The sequence below is a fragment of the Eurosta solidaginis genome, chromosome 5, assembly GCF_040869045.1.
Source record: "Eurosta solidaginis isolate ZX-2024a chromosome 5, ASM4086904v1, whole genome shotgun sequence".
Classification (NCBI taxonomy): domain Eukaryota; kingdom Metazoa; phylum Arthropoda; class Insecta; order Diptera; family Tephritidae; genus Eurosta; species Eurosta solidaginis.
The window spans coordinates 167,126,709-167,145,179 of record NC_090323.1 but is presented as its reverse complement, the minus strand read 5'-3'; the positions used below and the strand labels follow the sequence as shown (position 1 = coordinate 167,145,179).

General features: G+C 34.0%; 2 protein-coding genes across 19 annotated transcripts in view; one reads left to right on the top strand and one right to left on the bottom strand.

Moving 5' to 3' along the window:
• LOC137233656 (collagen alpha-1(XV) chain-like) overlaps window positions 1-18,471 on the bottom strand; it is a 1,316,768-nt gene that overhangs the window by 477,260 nt on the left and 821,037 nt on the right. The window lies entirely within an intron of this gene.
• LOC137233657 (uncharacterized) lies at window positions 12,465-15,955 on the top strand. 2 transcript variants are annotated; one of them, XM_067756885.1, is made up of 2 exons: window positions 12,465-15,732; window positions 15,826-15,955. In XM_067756885.1, the coding sequence occupies exon 1, from the start codon at window positions 13,169-13,171 to the stop codon at window positions 15,668-15,670; it is 2,502 nt and encodes an 833-aa protein (XP_067612986.1). In that variant the 5' UTR covers window positions 12,465-13,168; the 3' UTR covers window positions 15,671-15,732; window positions 15,826-15,955. The 2 variants fall into 2 exon arrangements, with proteins under 2 accessions (XP_067612986.1, XP_067612987.1); XM_067756886.1 differs by lacking the exon at window positions 15,826-15,955 and having other exon boundaries at window positions 12,465-12,876; window positions 12,970-15,672.

The window sequence follows — 18,471 nt, the reverse complement described above, 5'->3', positions numbered from 1 at the left end:
AGTTCTTTTTCCATAAAAATGCATACATTTTTGATATAAAGCCTATAAATTTTAGAAAAAAAATTGATATATTTTCATTAATATATCGATAATATGCTGATAATAAATGATAATACGCTGCTAACACAACGATAAAAAACCAATAGCTTTTAAATAACAAATATCAAAATTTTTGATAACATTTCTATAACTTATCGATAGAAAGCCTAGATTTTTTTATAAAGAATAGATACATTTTAATAGCATATCGATAACTTTTCTTTGGATTTTTTTTAGTAAACTATCTAAAACTTTTTGAATTTCGTCGAAAATTCTGCCATAACCCATGTTTTCGATAGCAAATATACATAACACTTCGAAAACATATCGGTAACTTGTCTACAACTCGCCGATGACACGTCCGTATAAAAATGTTGCTTTCCTTTCCTTGCCTTTCCTTTCTTTTCCTTTCCTTTCCTGTCCTTTCCTTTCTTTTCCTTTCCTTTCCTTTCCTTTTTTTTCCTTTCTTTTTCCTTTTTTCTTTCCTCTCCTCACCTTTCCCTTCCTTACCTTTCCTTTCCTTTCCTATCCTTTCCTTTTCTTTCCTTTCTTTTCCCTTTTTTCTTGCTTCGCCTGGCTTAGTCTTGAATTGTTCGCGCATAATGCTACATCGAAGTGATTACACTACCATTTACATTCTATACTTCCCTATATAGCACACAACTTCCAAAGACAGCGCTTACTCTTACATTCGAGTCTTCCACACAGGAAGAAATAACTAATTGGAATTTTTAAGTGGCATAAAATTCACCTTGAGTTTAATGCTTTTCAATTACCTCCTTGGAAGCTCCAATGACTGGAAAATTTTCTTAAGATATCCTTAATAATAACTTAAGGATTAAAGCCGGGTAGTTCACTCCGAAATACATCTAAAACCATGAATGCATTTCGTCTATGTGAAGCCTGTATTAACAGGCTAACTCAACTTCCTCATGGATCTAGTTGTTTTTGTAACTGCAAAAACACTCCCTCCCAATTAGCGAGTGTTGCCAAGGTGGGCAGTAGTTTTCTGAATATTGATCCAGAATCTTTCGGTATAAGCGTCATCTAGGATCAGTAACACGGCATCGGGAATGATTTGTTATGCCCCTCGAACCTTAGACCCCGTAGATTTTATTCGCTTTTTATGACAACCATGTCTACAACGGGAGTATTCAAAGCCTTTAATCCGATGGTGGATTTCGGTGAACAAATATCACGCTCTTTATGTTCCTCATTATACCTGTTCTCATGTGTAAAAGCCAAGCAGCAAGTATTGAACAAGGTTTGATGATGGGCTGTGCAAGTTCTTGAGGATATGAATTCGTTGTACTCGTGTTTGCCAGTAGAGTAAGAAGAAAATTTGAGTCGATAGAAAGCAGATTTAAGCTTTTAAAACTAACATTTCAATAATTTCTAAACTTATTATTAAAAATTATTTATAAACATCATATACTATGTTTACCTTGAATACACTAAACGGAAATTTTCACCTACATAAATATATAGGTGTACATTTCAAATCCCATCTAACGTCTTTTTCACCTCTTTGCTTTGTTCTATGATTAAACGAAGCAATCGCACTATTTCCTTTGGTTTCCGGCTTAACCTGATTAGGCATAAACGGTTCAGTGGTAAATTCATTCATTACTTCACACGTGTAAGAATTTCAATTTTGCTGCTTTTGTAAGATCTATGGCATTGTCTCATTAATAAGATATCGTATGTACTTAATAGAGTAAAATGAAATATTTCCTGGTACGCCCCAAAGTATTCAAATACAATAGAAATGAGTGAACTGGTATTACTGGAATATAGCATTCGTTTCATTGCAAATATATATTCCCTGTAAATATGTATATATATATTCTGTTGTATGCGACTACTTAATACGATATTTCCGTTTCGAACGAATTTCATTTCCCTTAATTTTCTAAAATTCCTGTTTTGCCGCATTTTAGTTACTGTCATTACTCATAATGATTATTATTGGTGTGTGGGTGCCGTGAAGTGTTATTGTGGAAGGAGAGCTTGCCTACCATAGAGTAGATGTTCAATGACGATTGAAAAGTTTTTGATCGGTAAATATCTTTGCTCACGGTATGCGGGAATCCTGAATGTAAGCGTAAGATATAAGTGTTAACGTAAGCATAAGCGTAGGGTTTGTAAGTGGTGTGCTATATGGGAGATATATGTATAATGCAGGCGTTGTGTGTAATGTAGGTACATGTACTGATTGGAGTACTAGAGAATGTGTAAGCATAAGCATAGTGTGTGCTATTGGTATGCTATATGGGGTAATACAGAATGAGGGCGTCAGTGTTGTGACTACACTGTAGTACAATACGGGAGCAAAGTACTCAAGACAAACACATCAGCTACAAATATATTACAGTCTTTAGGTATATACAACATTTGTGAGCATACAAGTGCACGTAGAGATATAGATACTGTTGTTTTGTTGAAAATAAAGAACCAGAGCAAGTTCTTGACTTTTATTACTGATACACCGAATGTTTACAACAAATAAAGCACGTGATTGGGTATTCAGATTTAAATTGAAATTTTTTTTCCAGAGTATGGCTGTTATACCTTTCTAGGTTATTTGGTAAAATTTTATGAAGCAAAAAAGTGCGTAAAAAGAAAAAAAATTAAATAATTTAACTAAAATTAAAAAAATAAAACTAAAATAATATTAAATTAGGTAAAAAATAAAAGAACATAAAATAAAGTAAAATATTTATTTTTGTTTTTCTCGGCCTATTGATAAATGATTCAAGGTTCGATTCGTTCTCACGGCCAGAACAATAATTTTTTCCAATGATAGTTATTGTTATTTTTTAATTTTTCTAAATTTGAAAAATTGTATTTTTCTTTTTGAAATAGTAAGTAGAAAATTGTTCAGACAACCTGCCATAGCTGCGCAGATAGATCCATTTCGAAGGGTGCTAAGCTTTCATCATCAGCTTTAGGCACGCTGCGCTAACCATTTAGCTATACAGCGGTGGTTTGTTTGACTGAAATTAAAAATGGAAAATTATTGTTCTGGCCTTGAGCTCGAATCGAACCTTGAATTAATGTAAAATAAAGTAAAATAAAATAAAATAAAATAAAATAAAATAAAATAATATAAAATAAAATAAAATTAAATTAAATAAAATAAAACAAAATAAAATTAAATTAAATTAAATTAAAAAAAATAAAATATAGTAAAATAAAAACATGTATAAAATAATGTGAAATAAAATAAAATAAAGTAAAATAAAATATTATAAAAAAATTAAAAATAGGATAAAATAAAATAAAATAAAATTAAATAAAATAAAATAAAATAAAGTAAAATAAAATAAAATGAAATAAAATAAAATGAAATAAGCAAAATAATATAAAATAAAATAAAATAAATTAAAATAAAATAAAAAAGAAAATAAGCTAAAATTAAATAAAATAGGCTCAAATAAAAAATAAAATATAACGAACCAAAATAAAAAATTAAATTAAATCAAAATTTAGTTTTTATTAATTATTCAAATTGAATTATTAGTTATTAAAAATTCATCGACAACTTTTTGAAAACTTATTGATATACCAAACGGATATCAGTTGTTCGCAGAAACTGATAAATTATAGTATGGTTATATTTTCGTTATTGGCGTGTTTCCGAAAAGTTATAGATTTTGTCATAAAAAATGTGTTATCGATTTTTTATTGAAGCTTTAAAAACATTTTATCGGCATGTTATCGATTTTTAACTATGTCCCACCCGGTCGTTATGAAACAAAAACTTCAATATAAGACAAACCTCTAACCCTTCAATAACAAGTCTATAAGAAACCAATCAACTGGGACACAATAACTCTATATCAATATTAAACCGATAGTAAAACAACTACTTGTCGATATCAGTTTTTACCGATAAGAAGCTGACGAAGCTTTTTTTGAAAAGGTCGAAACAATTTGGTTGTGGTAAAGTTGTCTCCGTTGTGGTTAAACCTAAATCCGTGAGCGAGCTCTAGGTAACCTAAAAACATTAGTTTCCTAGACACATCAAACTTCACCAGTACTTGGTACCCACGGTTTTTTATATAAATACGACAGTGTAGGTGTGGCTTTTTGAGTGTATATTAAAGACAAAAATTTCTCGCAAAATATTTCTACAAAGCAAGTAGCGCAGTTGGATAAAAACATATCTTAAAAAAAAAAAAAAAAAATAGAAAAGACTTCACCATGTACTGTAAATCCCACCAGAGACAAGTAACAGTATCTGCTCAGTCTATGGCACAATTTTGTTTGCTTTGTGTTTATTTGTTTTCATATTTTTATCATTACCTTTGAATAACAAAAAATTTTAACATTTCAAAGAGTTTTGCAATAAGATTCTTCTCATAATAGGCTCTATAGGGATATGACAAACAACTTTTTGAAGCTTAAAGTTTCAACATATTGCTAACGACCTGCGGTTTGCCGCAAAGTCCCACAGATAGCAATAAAAAACGTAAGAGAGTTGTAAATATAATCGCTTACACGTAAAAAGTAAAATATTTAAATAAGTTTTAAAAGTAACTAACTGCAAAAACAATACTTACTCTCGAGACCAGCATATGTTTACACCAAAGTATGTACCTATGAATATTAGGATGCTGCATGAAGAGTGAGATATTTGCAAAAAATATTTTCGAACACTAATGACTACCATTCTCTATATAGCTTTTCCACAACTAACCCTACAACACACCCAGATGTGATTTGAAACATACACACAAATCTTTTCATTTCACACTTGCAGCTATATATACATATTGACATAAGAACTCATGCCGTGCCACTGACACTTAAAAGATTAAACTTTTATTATGCCATAATATTTCATGTCTTTGCCGTAGACAGAACTGACTTAAGACACAATTACTTGTGAAGGAAAACAAAATTTTTCCAAGACAGAATTAAAGTGATTTTGTCCTTAGTTAATGTTTCAGAATTTTCTAAGAAAGCACAAGTGTGTGTGCAAACATACATACATACATATATAGACATTCCATTTAAAAAAAATTACTTAGACTTCCAAATGGCCGTATTTCTGGTGAATCAAGTCAATTCAAAGCTTCTTTTGCGATAAAATGAAGCAAGTATTGATTAAGGAAGGAAATCCAATTGAATGCGTTAAACTTTAGAATTGCCTTTCAAATTGTATAAACTTTGAGGTACATGAGCCGTGTTTTATTTACCGACTTGCTTCCATGAATCTAGTGTCTCTGGCTCCAAAGAAATGCTTATGAAAACGTGCCACTGAAACAGAGAATGAAGGAAATACCTTCTATATTGGAAGGACTAGATGAAAAATTGAAAAAAAATTAACACCACAGAATTCACGGTTAGAAATTGGAGTCATCCACATCACATAGGGATTAAGAGTCACGCCGACTAGATGGGAGAGTTTCTGCCTCGCCCGGGTGACGCGTAAGTAGAGAATGTGAATCGGATTTTCGCCCTCTAGCTCACAAAACCGACAGATATCACAGATTCGACTTATTTAGGCGATATCGTAGACTAGAGGTGATATCGAATCTGGGTTATATTCGAGTTCGTAGATCCTCTTTGCTTAGATTTATAAGTTGGCGGATACGCTCGTAGCAGGGAGTACAAACAATTATGTCTATATTTGCCCTGAGCATGTCTTAACTGCTTTGCTTCCCAGTTCTGCCTATTAACAACTTTTATTCTCCTAATTCCCGGGAAACACATACTATCAAAACATTGTTTCAGATCATTAGGACTTCAATGCATTTCTGTACTACCTAAGAAGTAATTATGCAAGAGTGGAAGACACGTTAGGTCGTCTTTCCGAGGACATTCAAAATGCAAACTTCTAGTGCATGGATTTCAACTGAAACAAATTTGGTAGCATTCCATTGTTGCCGATTTTTGGAGTTCGGCGCAAAAATATCAGCTACAGTTTTTCCATCATAAAATTTTGAACCAACCCTGAAGCAGATATCTGCGTCAATGTCAGTATATACATAGATTTCCTGTTTCACAAAGAATTCTTTCCACAATAAACATATCAGAATTCGTGAAGATTCTGAGCGTTGGACCAATTACGTCGAGCCGTTGCATTATGAGGTTGGTAGGTAGGTGAAATGGCTGCGACCCTTGTCACCCAAGTAGCTAATTAAAGCCGTTTAATGTCATGTAACTCGTATCAAACCTACGGAATGTTACGGTCAATGTACTACAACCAGCCAGAATTGTTGATGAAATTAAGGATATTCGGGATTGCTATCACAGATAAACCTCTTTGGTCTTTTAGAAACGGGGTTCCAAGGAACCTTAGTAGGGCTCTAGCTAGAGCCGGGCATTTACACATAAAGTGTTCTACTGTCTCCCTGGCATTTGGAACTTTGCAGCTTCTGCATTAGTCGTTATACGGAATGCCCATCTTTCCGCAAGCGTACCTACTGCCCAATGACTAGTGCAGGCTGTTATCAGTTTGCGGATGTTAGCCCTGGACTTATTCAGAAGACTTCTTGTCCTATTTCCATCATAGCTTGGCCAAATTGGATTTTGATATTGCACAGTTTGTGATGTTATCCCACTTTGTTTGTGCTTTCTTCAAGTAGAAGCTTTGGATATTCCCCTTGGCTACTGCTAAGGGTATGCCTACTTCGACACTGGTTGCTTCCTCGCTCATCTCCGATGAGCTCCTGCGTGCCAGCTCGTCGGCCTTCTCGTCACCCTCTATCCCCCTTATGTTCCGGGCCCAGATAACGCATAGTTCTAAATTGGTGGTTAACTGTGATATGAGTCGCTTACAAGCCTATGCTAATTTTTAGCTAATGTGTGGCGAAGAAAGCGCTTTTAGTGCTGCTTGGCTATCCGACAGGATCTAAACTTTACCAGCTACGTTCAATCCCTCCAGTCATTTGCTGGCTTTCCAAATCCCGAGGATTTCTGCTTGAAATACGCTGCAGTGCGATGGAAGTCTGAATGATGAACACAAATTTAGGGACTCAGAGTAGACTCCGGCCCCCACTTCCGATTCCATCTTGGAGCCGTCAGTGTAGATTTGGATGACTTGGACCTTTATGCCCGGGTTTCTCCTCCACTCTTTCCAGCTTGGAATGGCAGTATTACAACCGTACTCAAATTTCAGTTTGCGAGGGTAGTAATCTGTCTCAGTACTACATGTACCATTCGGAAGTTTCTTTAGGATACTACTATGCCCTTGCTGAGTATCTTTCAACACCCAGACTCCCTAAGTCTCAGTGCGGTTTGTGACGATGTACAAAGTATATGCAAGTCTATCGGAAGCAGGTGCAAAATGGGGTCTAAAGCAACTGTGGGACAATTGCGTCCGGCCCCTAGGCACCAACACACGCAAGGCGCTGGCATTTTTGCAGGCTGGTAAGATTTTAGCTCTTACTTAGAGCTTCCAACCAGACTATGGAACCATAGCTAAGCACCAGAGAACTGCAAAAATCTAAATTTTCTTGATTTAATCAAACACTAAAACTTGCATTCACGTTCAATCATGCGAATAAACTCATAATTGAATAAACTCAGCATCTGTCTTTACAAGACTCTGTTAGCATGATTGCGATCGAACTACCGAACAGGTTTTACATACGATTGTATTGATAAAACGAAGGCAAGCGGATAATAAAATCAAAGCACGAGAATTAGTATCGTTTAGTTCGGCAAAAAAACAGAATCGTAAGCAATGTTTATATGTATGTTTATATCTATATTTATATGTAGCTTGTCGCCGTGATGTAAGGGCAGAAGAATCATGCAAACATTCAGACGCATGGAGTTTTCATATTTTCCTTTTCATTCCGATGAATGTAATCGCCGTTGAGGCAAATGATCAAACGCCTGAATTGATTATATTCACGCATGCAATAAGTTGGTTGATTTTAAATCAATGTTGATTATGCTCGTTTAAGCAAGTTGGATCATTGAACACGATCATGTTTCCGAATGTAATCGAACGTTGTTATGTTCGATTTTTGCAGTTAATTGGTAAGCACCGGTCGCACCACCGCCTCATACATCCAAAGTACCATGCTTGGCTTGAGCCCGCATTTCTTACCAAATATTGATTGGCAAACACGTAAGGCGATGCAGGCCTTCCATACCCGCTCTTCGATGCACACTTTCCAATTCAACTTGCAGTCAATTGTTAGTCCCAGATACTTGGTAATCGATGACAAGGTTAGTTGCTGGCCGTTTAAGAATGGTAGTCTGAAGGCAGGCGGCTTGTACTTCCTCGTGAAGAGAAGCAGGTCCGTCTTGTCGGCATTTAACCTAAGGCCACATCCCTGTACCCACCTGCTGAGTTTAACTGAATTATGATATTTTCTATAAATTTTCTTATTACTTTCATATGCCCTGTAATTTCCTTAATCTTTAGCTCATAAATATCAGTGCAGAAACAGTTTTCTCTTTATCTATTAGAACAGAGAAGGGCAGTATTCCCAATAAGGTATTAAGAACATCAGCTTGGGATGTTTTCATCGCACCAATTGTTTCAATAAAGACTATGCAGTTTGTATGATTATATTATTGCTGCCCTTGGCGTGATCTTTGGGTAACTATTGTCTTCGTAACAGTAATAAGTGTGCAGCGTACCATTTTGGGAGATAGCCTACAAGTTTTTGTGTTAGGTGAAGACGAAGCACGTTCTCGTTGCTTCGATTAGATAGCATCTAGATGAGTTTTTCACGCTAGGGTTTTGTACAGCGAAAGCTAGGTATTTTGCTTCATTTAAAAATCGGTGTATCAAGAAGAAAACGCTTTGCTCTTTGGACCATGTACTGTACTTTTGGAGTCATTTCCACACAAATTACTTTTGACTTCGACATTGAATAAAAAATGTCGCCAGTTTTTTCTTCAGTGGGATCGCACAAATGCTGATGTACAGTGGCAAAAGCTTGTCTCATCTGTATGTGTACCGTGGAGTACAGGGATATCTTGCGAAATGTTAAGCTACCACATGCGGAGAAAAACACCCCACTCGGATGAGTTATCACCAAGCTAACGATAAAAAACATACTTTTCGGTTGATAACTGATTGGTTCAGAAATGGAATTGTCACATGTATGCAATGGCCAAGTCAATACCCTAACCTCAACCCGATTGAGAACTTGCGAAGTGGCCTTAGGAGAAGATTGGCGCCCTTTTCTTTTCACTACTTACTTACTTACTTAATTGGCGCTTAACAATCTAAACGGTTATGGCCGTCTAACAAGGCACGCCAGTCGCTCCGCCAACCGGCGCCAATTGGTCACACCAAGGGAATTTAAATCGTTTTCCACCTGGTCCTTCCAACGGAACGGGAGCCGCCCTCTACCTCTGCTTTCATAGGCGTGTTCCGATAGAAATACTTTCTTGACAGGATCATCATATTTCATTCGCATAACATGGCCTAGCCAGCGCAGGCGCTGCGTTTTAATTCGCTGGACTATGTTGATGTCTGCGTATAGCTCGTACAGCTCATCATTAAATCTTCTTCGGGATCCGCCATTTTTATGGATTACTTTTAGGTCTAGGAAGGCTAGAAAAAGAGCAACAGAACAATGTAGTATATCAAATAAAATGTAATGGCAAAGTGGGTGAAAAATGTGATCAATACTATATAGGCACAACAAAACGACAACTGGGTATACGGCTAAATGAACACAGAACAGATGCGAAAAATAAGAAGATGACAACGGCTCTCGCACAGCACCTTACAAAGAGTAACCATACAGCGGATTTTGACCATGCACAAATATTAGACATAGAAAAAAGAGAAAAAACACGTCTAACTTTGGAGAGCTTAAGAATACAACAAAAAATACACCAGGTTATGAATTTCAAAGAAGACGCTAACAATATAAGCAACATCTATACCGCAGTTGTACAAAGAGCAAAGAAACAAGCGCAAATCAGTGCTACTTGATAATATGTAAATATGTATGTGTGTTTTTAAACTGTGATATTACAATTAGTTAAACAATCAATGTAAGTAACAATTGTCAAGATAACATTTTCATGTTTATTGTTGGATAAAGTAGTTAATGTTTATATATTTGATATATTTTCAAATAAAAACAGCTATCTGATGATGACGCAGTAAGCGTCGAAACGCGTCAAAGAATACAAAAACAACAAAGTACACTTATTAAAACGACCATAAAAGCTCTACCCAGCAAACCATATAGTTTCAAATTGGTCTAAATAAAAATAGTAAAAGTATATAATCGGTGAGCAAATCCGAAATACTATTAATACCTAACCAACAATAAACATAACAATGAAACAGTTTTTTCGACACATAAAACTAAAATACAATGAGGAAACACAGTATACAATCAAGCAATTTAACAAAAACTCGAAAAAAATAGTTAAACAAAAGGGGAAACTGAAATTTTTGCTGAAGTGTAAAAACTATGGAATTACACCACCACACCTACGCGGCAAAACAAAGGCATTACTACATTGTTTCCAACTTGACACTACACGTCGCCAATTTGATAAAATAGAGGAATGTTTTCTACAAAAAATTTTAAAATTGGAAATAAAAGAAACAAATGTAACCATAAAAATAATAGAAAAAGATTTGAAACGCATAAAAGACACGCTAATAGCGGTACTCGGAGAAGAAGATTACAGTAATATCGTAGAGACACGAGATCAATTTATAAAACACATCGGCACTGACATGGAAAAAACTCATCAAAAAAAGCTTCAAAGGCAAATATTTAGCAACATTCAAAAGTTTGGGATCCGATTCAATGAAGACTGGTTCATTAATACTACGAAAATCGAAATACCGCAAGAATATCGTTGGATACTTTCGCTAGGCTACAAATTCTCACTACCGGTTTCAAACAAAAATTTCTCACCATTGCAAGTTATCGCGGAACTGGAACAAGGAGTACAAAAAATCGAAGATGACAGAACTAAGGACAGTGTAAGAAGCCACATCGCAATGAAGATAAATAATTACCAGAGTAGGCGCAACAATAACGCAAAAGATAAACTTTTGCTAAAAACTTTTGAGAACACAAAAGAGTTAATATCTAAGTACAAAGATGAGATAGTTTTAACTCAGGCTGACAAAGGAAACAAGACAGTCTTGATGTACAAAAATATTTATGAGGAAAAAATGAAAAAATTGTTAGATGACCGTAATGTATACAAAAAGATACAGAAGGATCCCACACAACAGCTTATGAGAAAGAACAACCTAATTATAAATGAAATGTTTAAGCAAAACGAAATCGAGCTAAAACAGAAATTTCAATTATCAAGTGTTGCAGCCATCGCTCCTAGAATATACGGTCTTCCAAAAATACATAAGAAAAACATGCCCTTAAGGCCAATTGTATCGTCGACAAAAGTACCATGCTATAACTTATCTAAGCATATTGGAGTTGTACTGAAGAATATAATATCTGAAGAATATAATATAAAGAACTCATTTCAATTAAAAGAAAATCTCAAAAATATCCATATAGAAGATGACGAAATTCTAATATCTTTTGATGTAGTTTCATTATTTACGAACATCCCAATACATTTAGCAATACAAACAATAATGAAAAAGTGGCCAGAGTTGGAAAAACACACAAAAATTTCAAAGAAACGTTTCCAGACTATACTCGAGTTTTGTCTAAGAGAAAATAATTATTTTATGTACAACTCGAATTTTTATCAGCAAATGTACGGCATGCCCATGGGCAATCCCCTATCGCCAACCATAGCTGACATAGTTCTTGACAAAATACTTGACGACAGCATAGCTGAACTTAAAACCAATGACATATATATCAGATACATAAAAAAGTATGTAGATGATATATTCGCAATCATAAAGAAAAAGGACGCGGAAGACATCTTGAAAATATTGAACGCACAGCATACTAAAATAAAATTCACAATGGAAATAGAACAAGAAAATGAAATAGCCTTCCTAGACCTAAAAGTAATCCATAAAAATAGAAAATGTACAACGAAATGGTACACGAAAACCATTGCATCGGGGAGAATAATTAATTACCATTCGAACCATCCGTGGAAACAAAAGTTAAACACAGCGAAGAACCTAATTAGAAAATCAATATTACTCACTGACCACGAGTTTATGCCAGAAAACAAACAAAAGATTAAAAAAATGTTGTACAACAACAGCTATCCACACAAGCTTATTGACAAATTAATAGAAAATGTAACAAATAAAATTCGCGAAGATAAAAAGGAAACACAAAAATCCGATGAAATTCACCAAAAATACATCGGAGTAACATTTATCCCGGGTTTAACGGACAACCAAAATCTGCATAAAATAATGCAAATTAAAAATGTGAACTATGCACACAAGCCAAACTTCACTCTAAGAAATATTTTTACAAAAACAAAGGATCCGGTGGAAAAAGAGCAACAAGACAATGTAGTATATCAAATAAAATGTAATGGCAAAGTGGGTGAAAAATGTGATCAATACTATATAGGCACAACAAAACGACAACTGGGTATACGGCTAAATGAACACAGAACAGATGCGAAAAATAAGAAGATGACAACGGCTCTCGCACAGCACCTTACAAAGAGTAACCATACAGCGGATTTTGACCATGCACAAATATTAGACATAGAAAAAAGAGAAAAAACACGTCTAACTTTGGAGAGCTTAAGAATACAACAAAAAATACACCAGGTTATGAATTTCAAAGAGGACGCTAACAATATAAGCAACATCTATACCGCAGTTGTACAAAGAGCAAAGAAACAAGCGCAAATCAGTGCTACTTGATAATATGTAAATATGTATGTGTGTTTTTAAACTGTGATATTACAATTAGTTAAACAATCAATGTAAGTAACAATTGTCAAGATAACATTTTCATGTTTATTGTTGGATAAAGTAGTTAATGTTTATATATTTGATATATTTTCAAATAAAAACAGCTTTCTGATGATGACGCAGTAAGCGTCGAAACGCGTCAAAGAATACAAAAACAACAAAGTACACTTATTAAAACGACCATAAAAGCTCTACCCAGCAAACCATATAGTTTCAAATTGGTCTAAATAAAAATAGTAAAAGTATATAATCGGTGAGCAAATCCGAAATACTATTAATACCTAACCAACAATAAACATAACAATGAAACAGTTTTTTCGACACATAAAACTAAAATACAATGAGGAAACACAGTATACAATCAAGCAATTTAACAAAAACTCGAAAAAAATAGTTAAACAAAAGGGGAAACTGAAATTTTTGCTGAAGTGTAAAAACTATGGAATTACACCACCACACCTACGCGGCAAAACAAAGGCATTACTACATTGTTTCCAACTTGACACTACACGTCGCCAATTTGATAAAATAGAGGAATGTTTTCTACAAAAAATTTTAAAATTGGAAATAAAAGAAACAAATGTAACCATAAAAATAATAGAAAAAGATTTGAAACGCATAAAAGACACGCTAATAGCGGTACTCGGAGAAGAAGATTACAGTAATATCGTAGAGACACGAGATCAATTTATAAAACACATCGGCACTGACATGGAAAAAACTCATCAAAAAAAGCTTCAAAGGCAAATATTTAGCAACATTCAAAAGTTTGGGATCCGATTCAATGAAGACTGGTTCATTAATACTACGAAAATCGAAATACCGCAAGAATATCGTTGGATACTTTCGCTAGGCTACAAATTCTCACTACCGGTTTCAAACAAAAATTTCTCACCATTGCAAGTTATCGCGGAACTGGAACAAGGAGTACAAAAAATCGAAGATGACAGAACTAAGGACAGTGTAAGAAGCCACATCGCAATGAAGATAAATAATTACCAGAGTAGGCGCAACAATAACGCAAAAGATAAACTTTTGCTAAAAACTTTTGAGAACACAAAAGAGTTCATATCTAAGTACAAAGATGAGATAGTTTTAACTCAGGCTGACAAAGGAAACAAGACAGTCTTGATGTACAAAAATATTTATGAGGAAAAAATGAAAAAATTGTTAGATGACCGTAATGTATACAAAAAGATACAGAAGGATCCCACACAACAGCTTATGAGAAAGAACAACCTAATTATAAATGAAATGTTTAAGCAAAACGAAATCGAGCTAAAACAGAAATTTCAATTATCTAGTGTTGCAGCCATCGCTCCTAGAATATACGGTCTTCCAAAAATACATAAGAAAAACATGCCCTTAAGGCCAATTGTATCGTCGACAAAAGTACCATGCTATAACTTATCTAAGCATATTGGAGTTGTACTGAAGAATATAATATCTGAAGAATATAATATAAAGAACTCATTTCAATTAAAAGAAAATCTCAAAAATATCCATATAGAAGATGACGAAATTCTAATATCTTTTGATGTAGTTTCATTATTTACGAACATCCCAATACATTTAGCAATACAAACAATAATGAAAAAGTGGCCAGAGTTGGAAAAACACACAAAAATTTCAAAGAAACGTTTCCAGACTATACTCGAGTTTTGTCTAAGAGAAAATAATTATTTTATGTACAACTCGAATTTTTATCAGCAAATGTACGGCATGCCCATGGGCAATCCCCTATCGCCAACCATAGCTGACATAGTTCTTGACAAAATACTTGACGACAGCATAGCTGAACTTAAAACCAATGACATATATATCAGATACATAAAAAAGTATGTAGATGATATATTCGCAATCATAAAGAAAAAGGACGCGGAAGACATCTTGAAAATATTGAACGCACAGCATACTAAAATAAAATTCACAATGGAAATAGATCAAGAAAATGAAATAGCCTCCCTAGACCTAAAAGTAATCCATAAAAATAGAAAATGTACAACGAAATGGTACACGAAAACCATTGCATCGGGGAGAATAATTAATTACCATTCGAACCATCCGTGGAAACAAAAGTTAAACACAGCGAAGAACCTAATTAGAAAATCAATATTACTCACTGACCACGAGTTTATGCCAGAAAACAAACAAAAGATTAAAAAAATGTTGTACAACAACAGCTATCCACACAAGCTTATTGACAAATTAATAGAAAATGTAACAAATAAAATTCGCGAAGATAAAAAGGAAACACAAAAATCCGATGAAATTCACCAAAAATACATCGGAGTAACATTTATCCCGGGTTTAACGGACAACCAAAATCTGCATAAAATAATGCAAATTAAAAATGTGAACTATGCACACAAGCCAAACTTCACTCTAAGAAATATTTTTACAAAAACAAAGGATCCGGTGGAAAAAGAGCAACAGAACAATGTAGTATATCAAATAAAATGTAATGGCAAAGTGGGTGAAAAATGTGATCAATACTATATAGGCAAAACAAAACGACAACTGGGTATACGGCTAAATGAACACAGAACAGATGCGAAAAATAAGAAGATGACAACGGCTCTCGCACAGCACCTTACAAAGAGTAACCATACAGCGGATTTTGACCATGCACAAATATTAGACATAGAAAAAAGAGAAAAAACACGTCTAACTTTGGAGAGCTTAAGAATACAACAAAAAATACACCAGGTTATGAATTTCAAAGAGGACGCTAACAATATAAGCAACATCTATACCGCAGTTGTACAAAGAGCAAAGAAACAAGCGCAAATCAGTGCTACTTGATAATATGTAAATATGTATGTGTGTTTTTAAACTGTGATATTACAATTAGTTAAACAATCAATGTAAGTAACAATTGTCAAGATAACATTTTCATGTTTATTGTTGGATAAAGTAGTTAATGTTTATATATTTGATATATTTTCAAATAAAAACAGCTTTCTGATGATGACGCAGTAAGCGTCGAAACGCGTCAAAGAATACAAAAACAACAAAGTACACTTATTAAAACGACCATAAAAGCTCTACCCAGCAAACCATATAGTTTCAAATTGGTCTAAATAAAAATAGTAAAAGTATATAATCGGTGAGCAAATCCGAAATACTATTAATACCTAACCAACAATAAACATAACAATGAAACAGTTTTTTCGACACATAAAACTAAAATACAATGAGGAAACACAGTATACAATCAAGCAATTTAACAAAAACTCGAAAAAAATAGTTAAACAAAAGGGGAAACTGAAATTTTTGCTGAAGTGTAAAAACTATGGAATTACACCACCACACCTACGCGGCAAAACAAAGGCATTACTACATTGTTTCCAACTTGACACTACACGTCGCCAATTTGATAAAATAGAGGAATGTTTTCTACAAAAAATTTTAAAATTGGAAATAAAAGAAACAAATGTAACCATAAAAATAATAGAAAAAGATTTGAAACGCATAAAAGACACGCTAATAGCGGTACTCGGAGAAGAAGATTACAGTAATATCGTAGAGACACGAGATCAATTTATAAAACACATCGGCACTGACATGGAAAAAACTCATCAAAAAAAGCTTCAAAGGCAAATATTTAGCAACATTCAAAAGTTTGGGATCCGATTCAATGAAGACTGGTTCATTAATACTACGAAAATCGAAATACCGCAAGAATATCGTTGGATACTTTCGCTAGGCTACAAATTCTCACTACCGGTTTCAAACAAAAATTTCTCACCATTGCAAGTTATCGCGGAACTGGAACAAGGAGTACAAAAAATCGAAGATGACAGAACTAAGGACAGTGTAAGAAGCCACATCGCAATGAAGATAAATAATTACCAGAGTAGGCGCAACAATAACGCAAAAGATAAACTTTTGCTAAAAACTTTTGAGAACACAAAAGAGTTCATATCTAAGTACAAAGATGAGATAGTTTTAACTCAGGCTGACAAAGGAAACAAGACAGTCTTGATGTACAAAAATATTTATGAGGAAAAAATGAAAAAATTGTTAGATGACCGTAATGTATACAAAAAGATACAGAAGGATCCCACACAACAGCTTATGAGAAAGAACAACCTAATTATAAATGAAATGTTTAAGCAAAACGAAATCGAGCTAAAACAGAAATTTCAATTATCTAGTGTTGCAGCCATCGCTCCTAGAATATACGGTCTTCCAAAAATACATAAGAAAAACATGCCCTTAAGGCCAATTGTATCGTCGACAAAAGTACCATGCTATAACTTATCTAAGCATATTGGAGTTGTACTGAAGAATATAATATCTGAAGAATATAATATAAAGAACTCATTTCAATTAAAAGAAAATCTCAAAAATATCCATATAGAAGATGACGAAATTCTAATATCTTTTGATGTAGTTTCATTATTTACGAACATCCCAATACATTTAGCAATACAAACAATAATGAAAAAGTGGCCAGAGTTGGAAAACACACAAAAATTTCAAAGAAACGTTTCCAGACTATACTCGAGTTTTGTCTAAGAGAAAATAATTATTTTATGTACAACTCGAATTTTTATCAGCAAATGTACGGCATGCCCATGGGCAATCCCCTATCGCCAACCATAGCTGACATAGTTCTTGACAAAATACTTGACGACAGCATAGCTGAAGTTAAAACCAATGACATATATATCAGATACATAAAAAAGTATGTAGATGATATATTCGCAATCATAAAGAAAAAGGACGCGGAAGACATCTTGAAAATATTGAACGCACAGCATACTAAAATAAAATTCACAATGGAAATAGAACAAGAAAATGAAATAGCCTTCCTAGACCTAAAAGTAATCCATAAAAATAGAAAATGTACAACGAAATGGTACACGAAAACCATTGCATCGGGGAGAATAATTAATTACCATTCGAACCATCCGTGGAAACAAAAGTTAAACACAGCGAAGAACCTAATTAGAAAATCAATATTACTCACTGACCACGAGTTTATGCCAGAAAACAAACAAAAGATTAAAAAAATGTTGTACAACAACAGCTATCCACACAAGCTTATTGACAAATTAATAGAAAATGTAACAAATAAAATTCGCGAAGATAAAAAGGAAACACAAAAATCCGATGAAATTCACCAAAAATACATCGGAGTAACATTTATCCCGGGTTTAACGGACAACCAAAATCTGCATAAAATAATGCAAATTAAAAATGTGAACTATGCACACAAGCCAAACTTCACTCTAAGAAATATTTTTACAAAAACAAAGGATCCGTTGGAAAAGAGCAACAGAACAATGTAGTATATCAAATAAAATGTAATGGCAAAGTGGGTGAAAAATGTGATCAATACTATATAGGCACAACAAAACGACAACTGGGTATACGGCTAAATGAACACAGAACAGATGCGAAAAATAAGAAGATGACAACGGCTCTCGCACAGCACCTTACAAAGAGTAACCATACAGCGGATTTTGACCATGCACAAATATTAGACATAGAAAAAAGAGAAAAAACACGTCTAACTTTGGAGAGCTTAAGAATACAACAAAAAATACACCAGGTTATGAATTTCAAAGAGGACGCTAACAATATAAGCAACATCT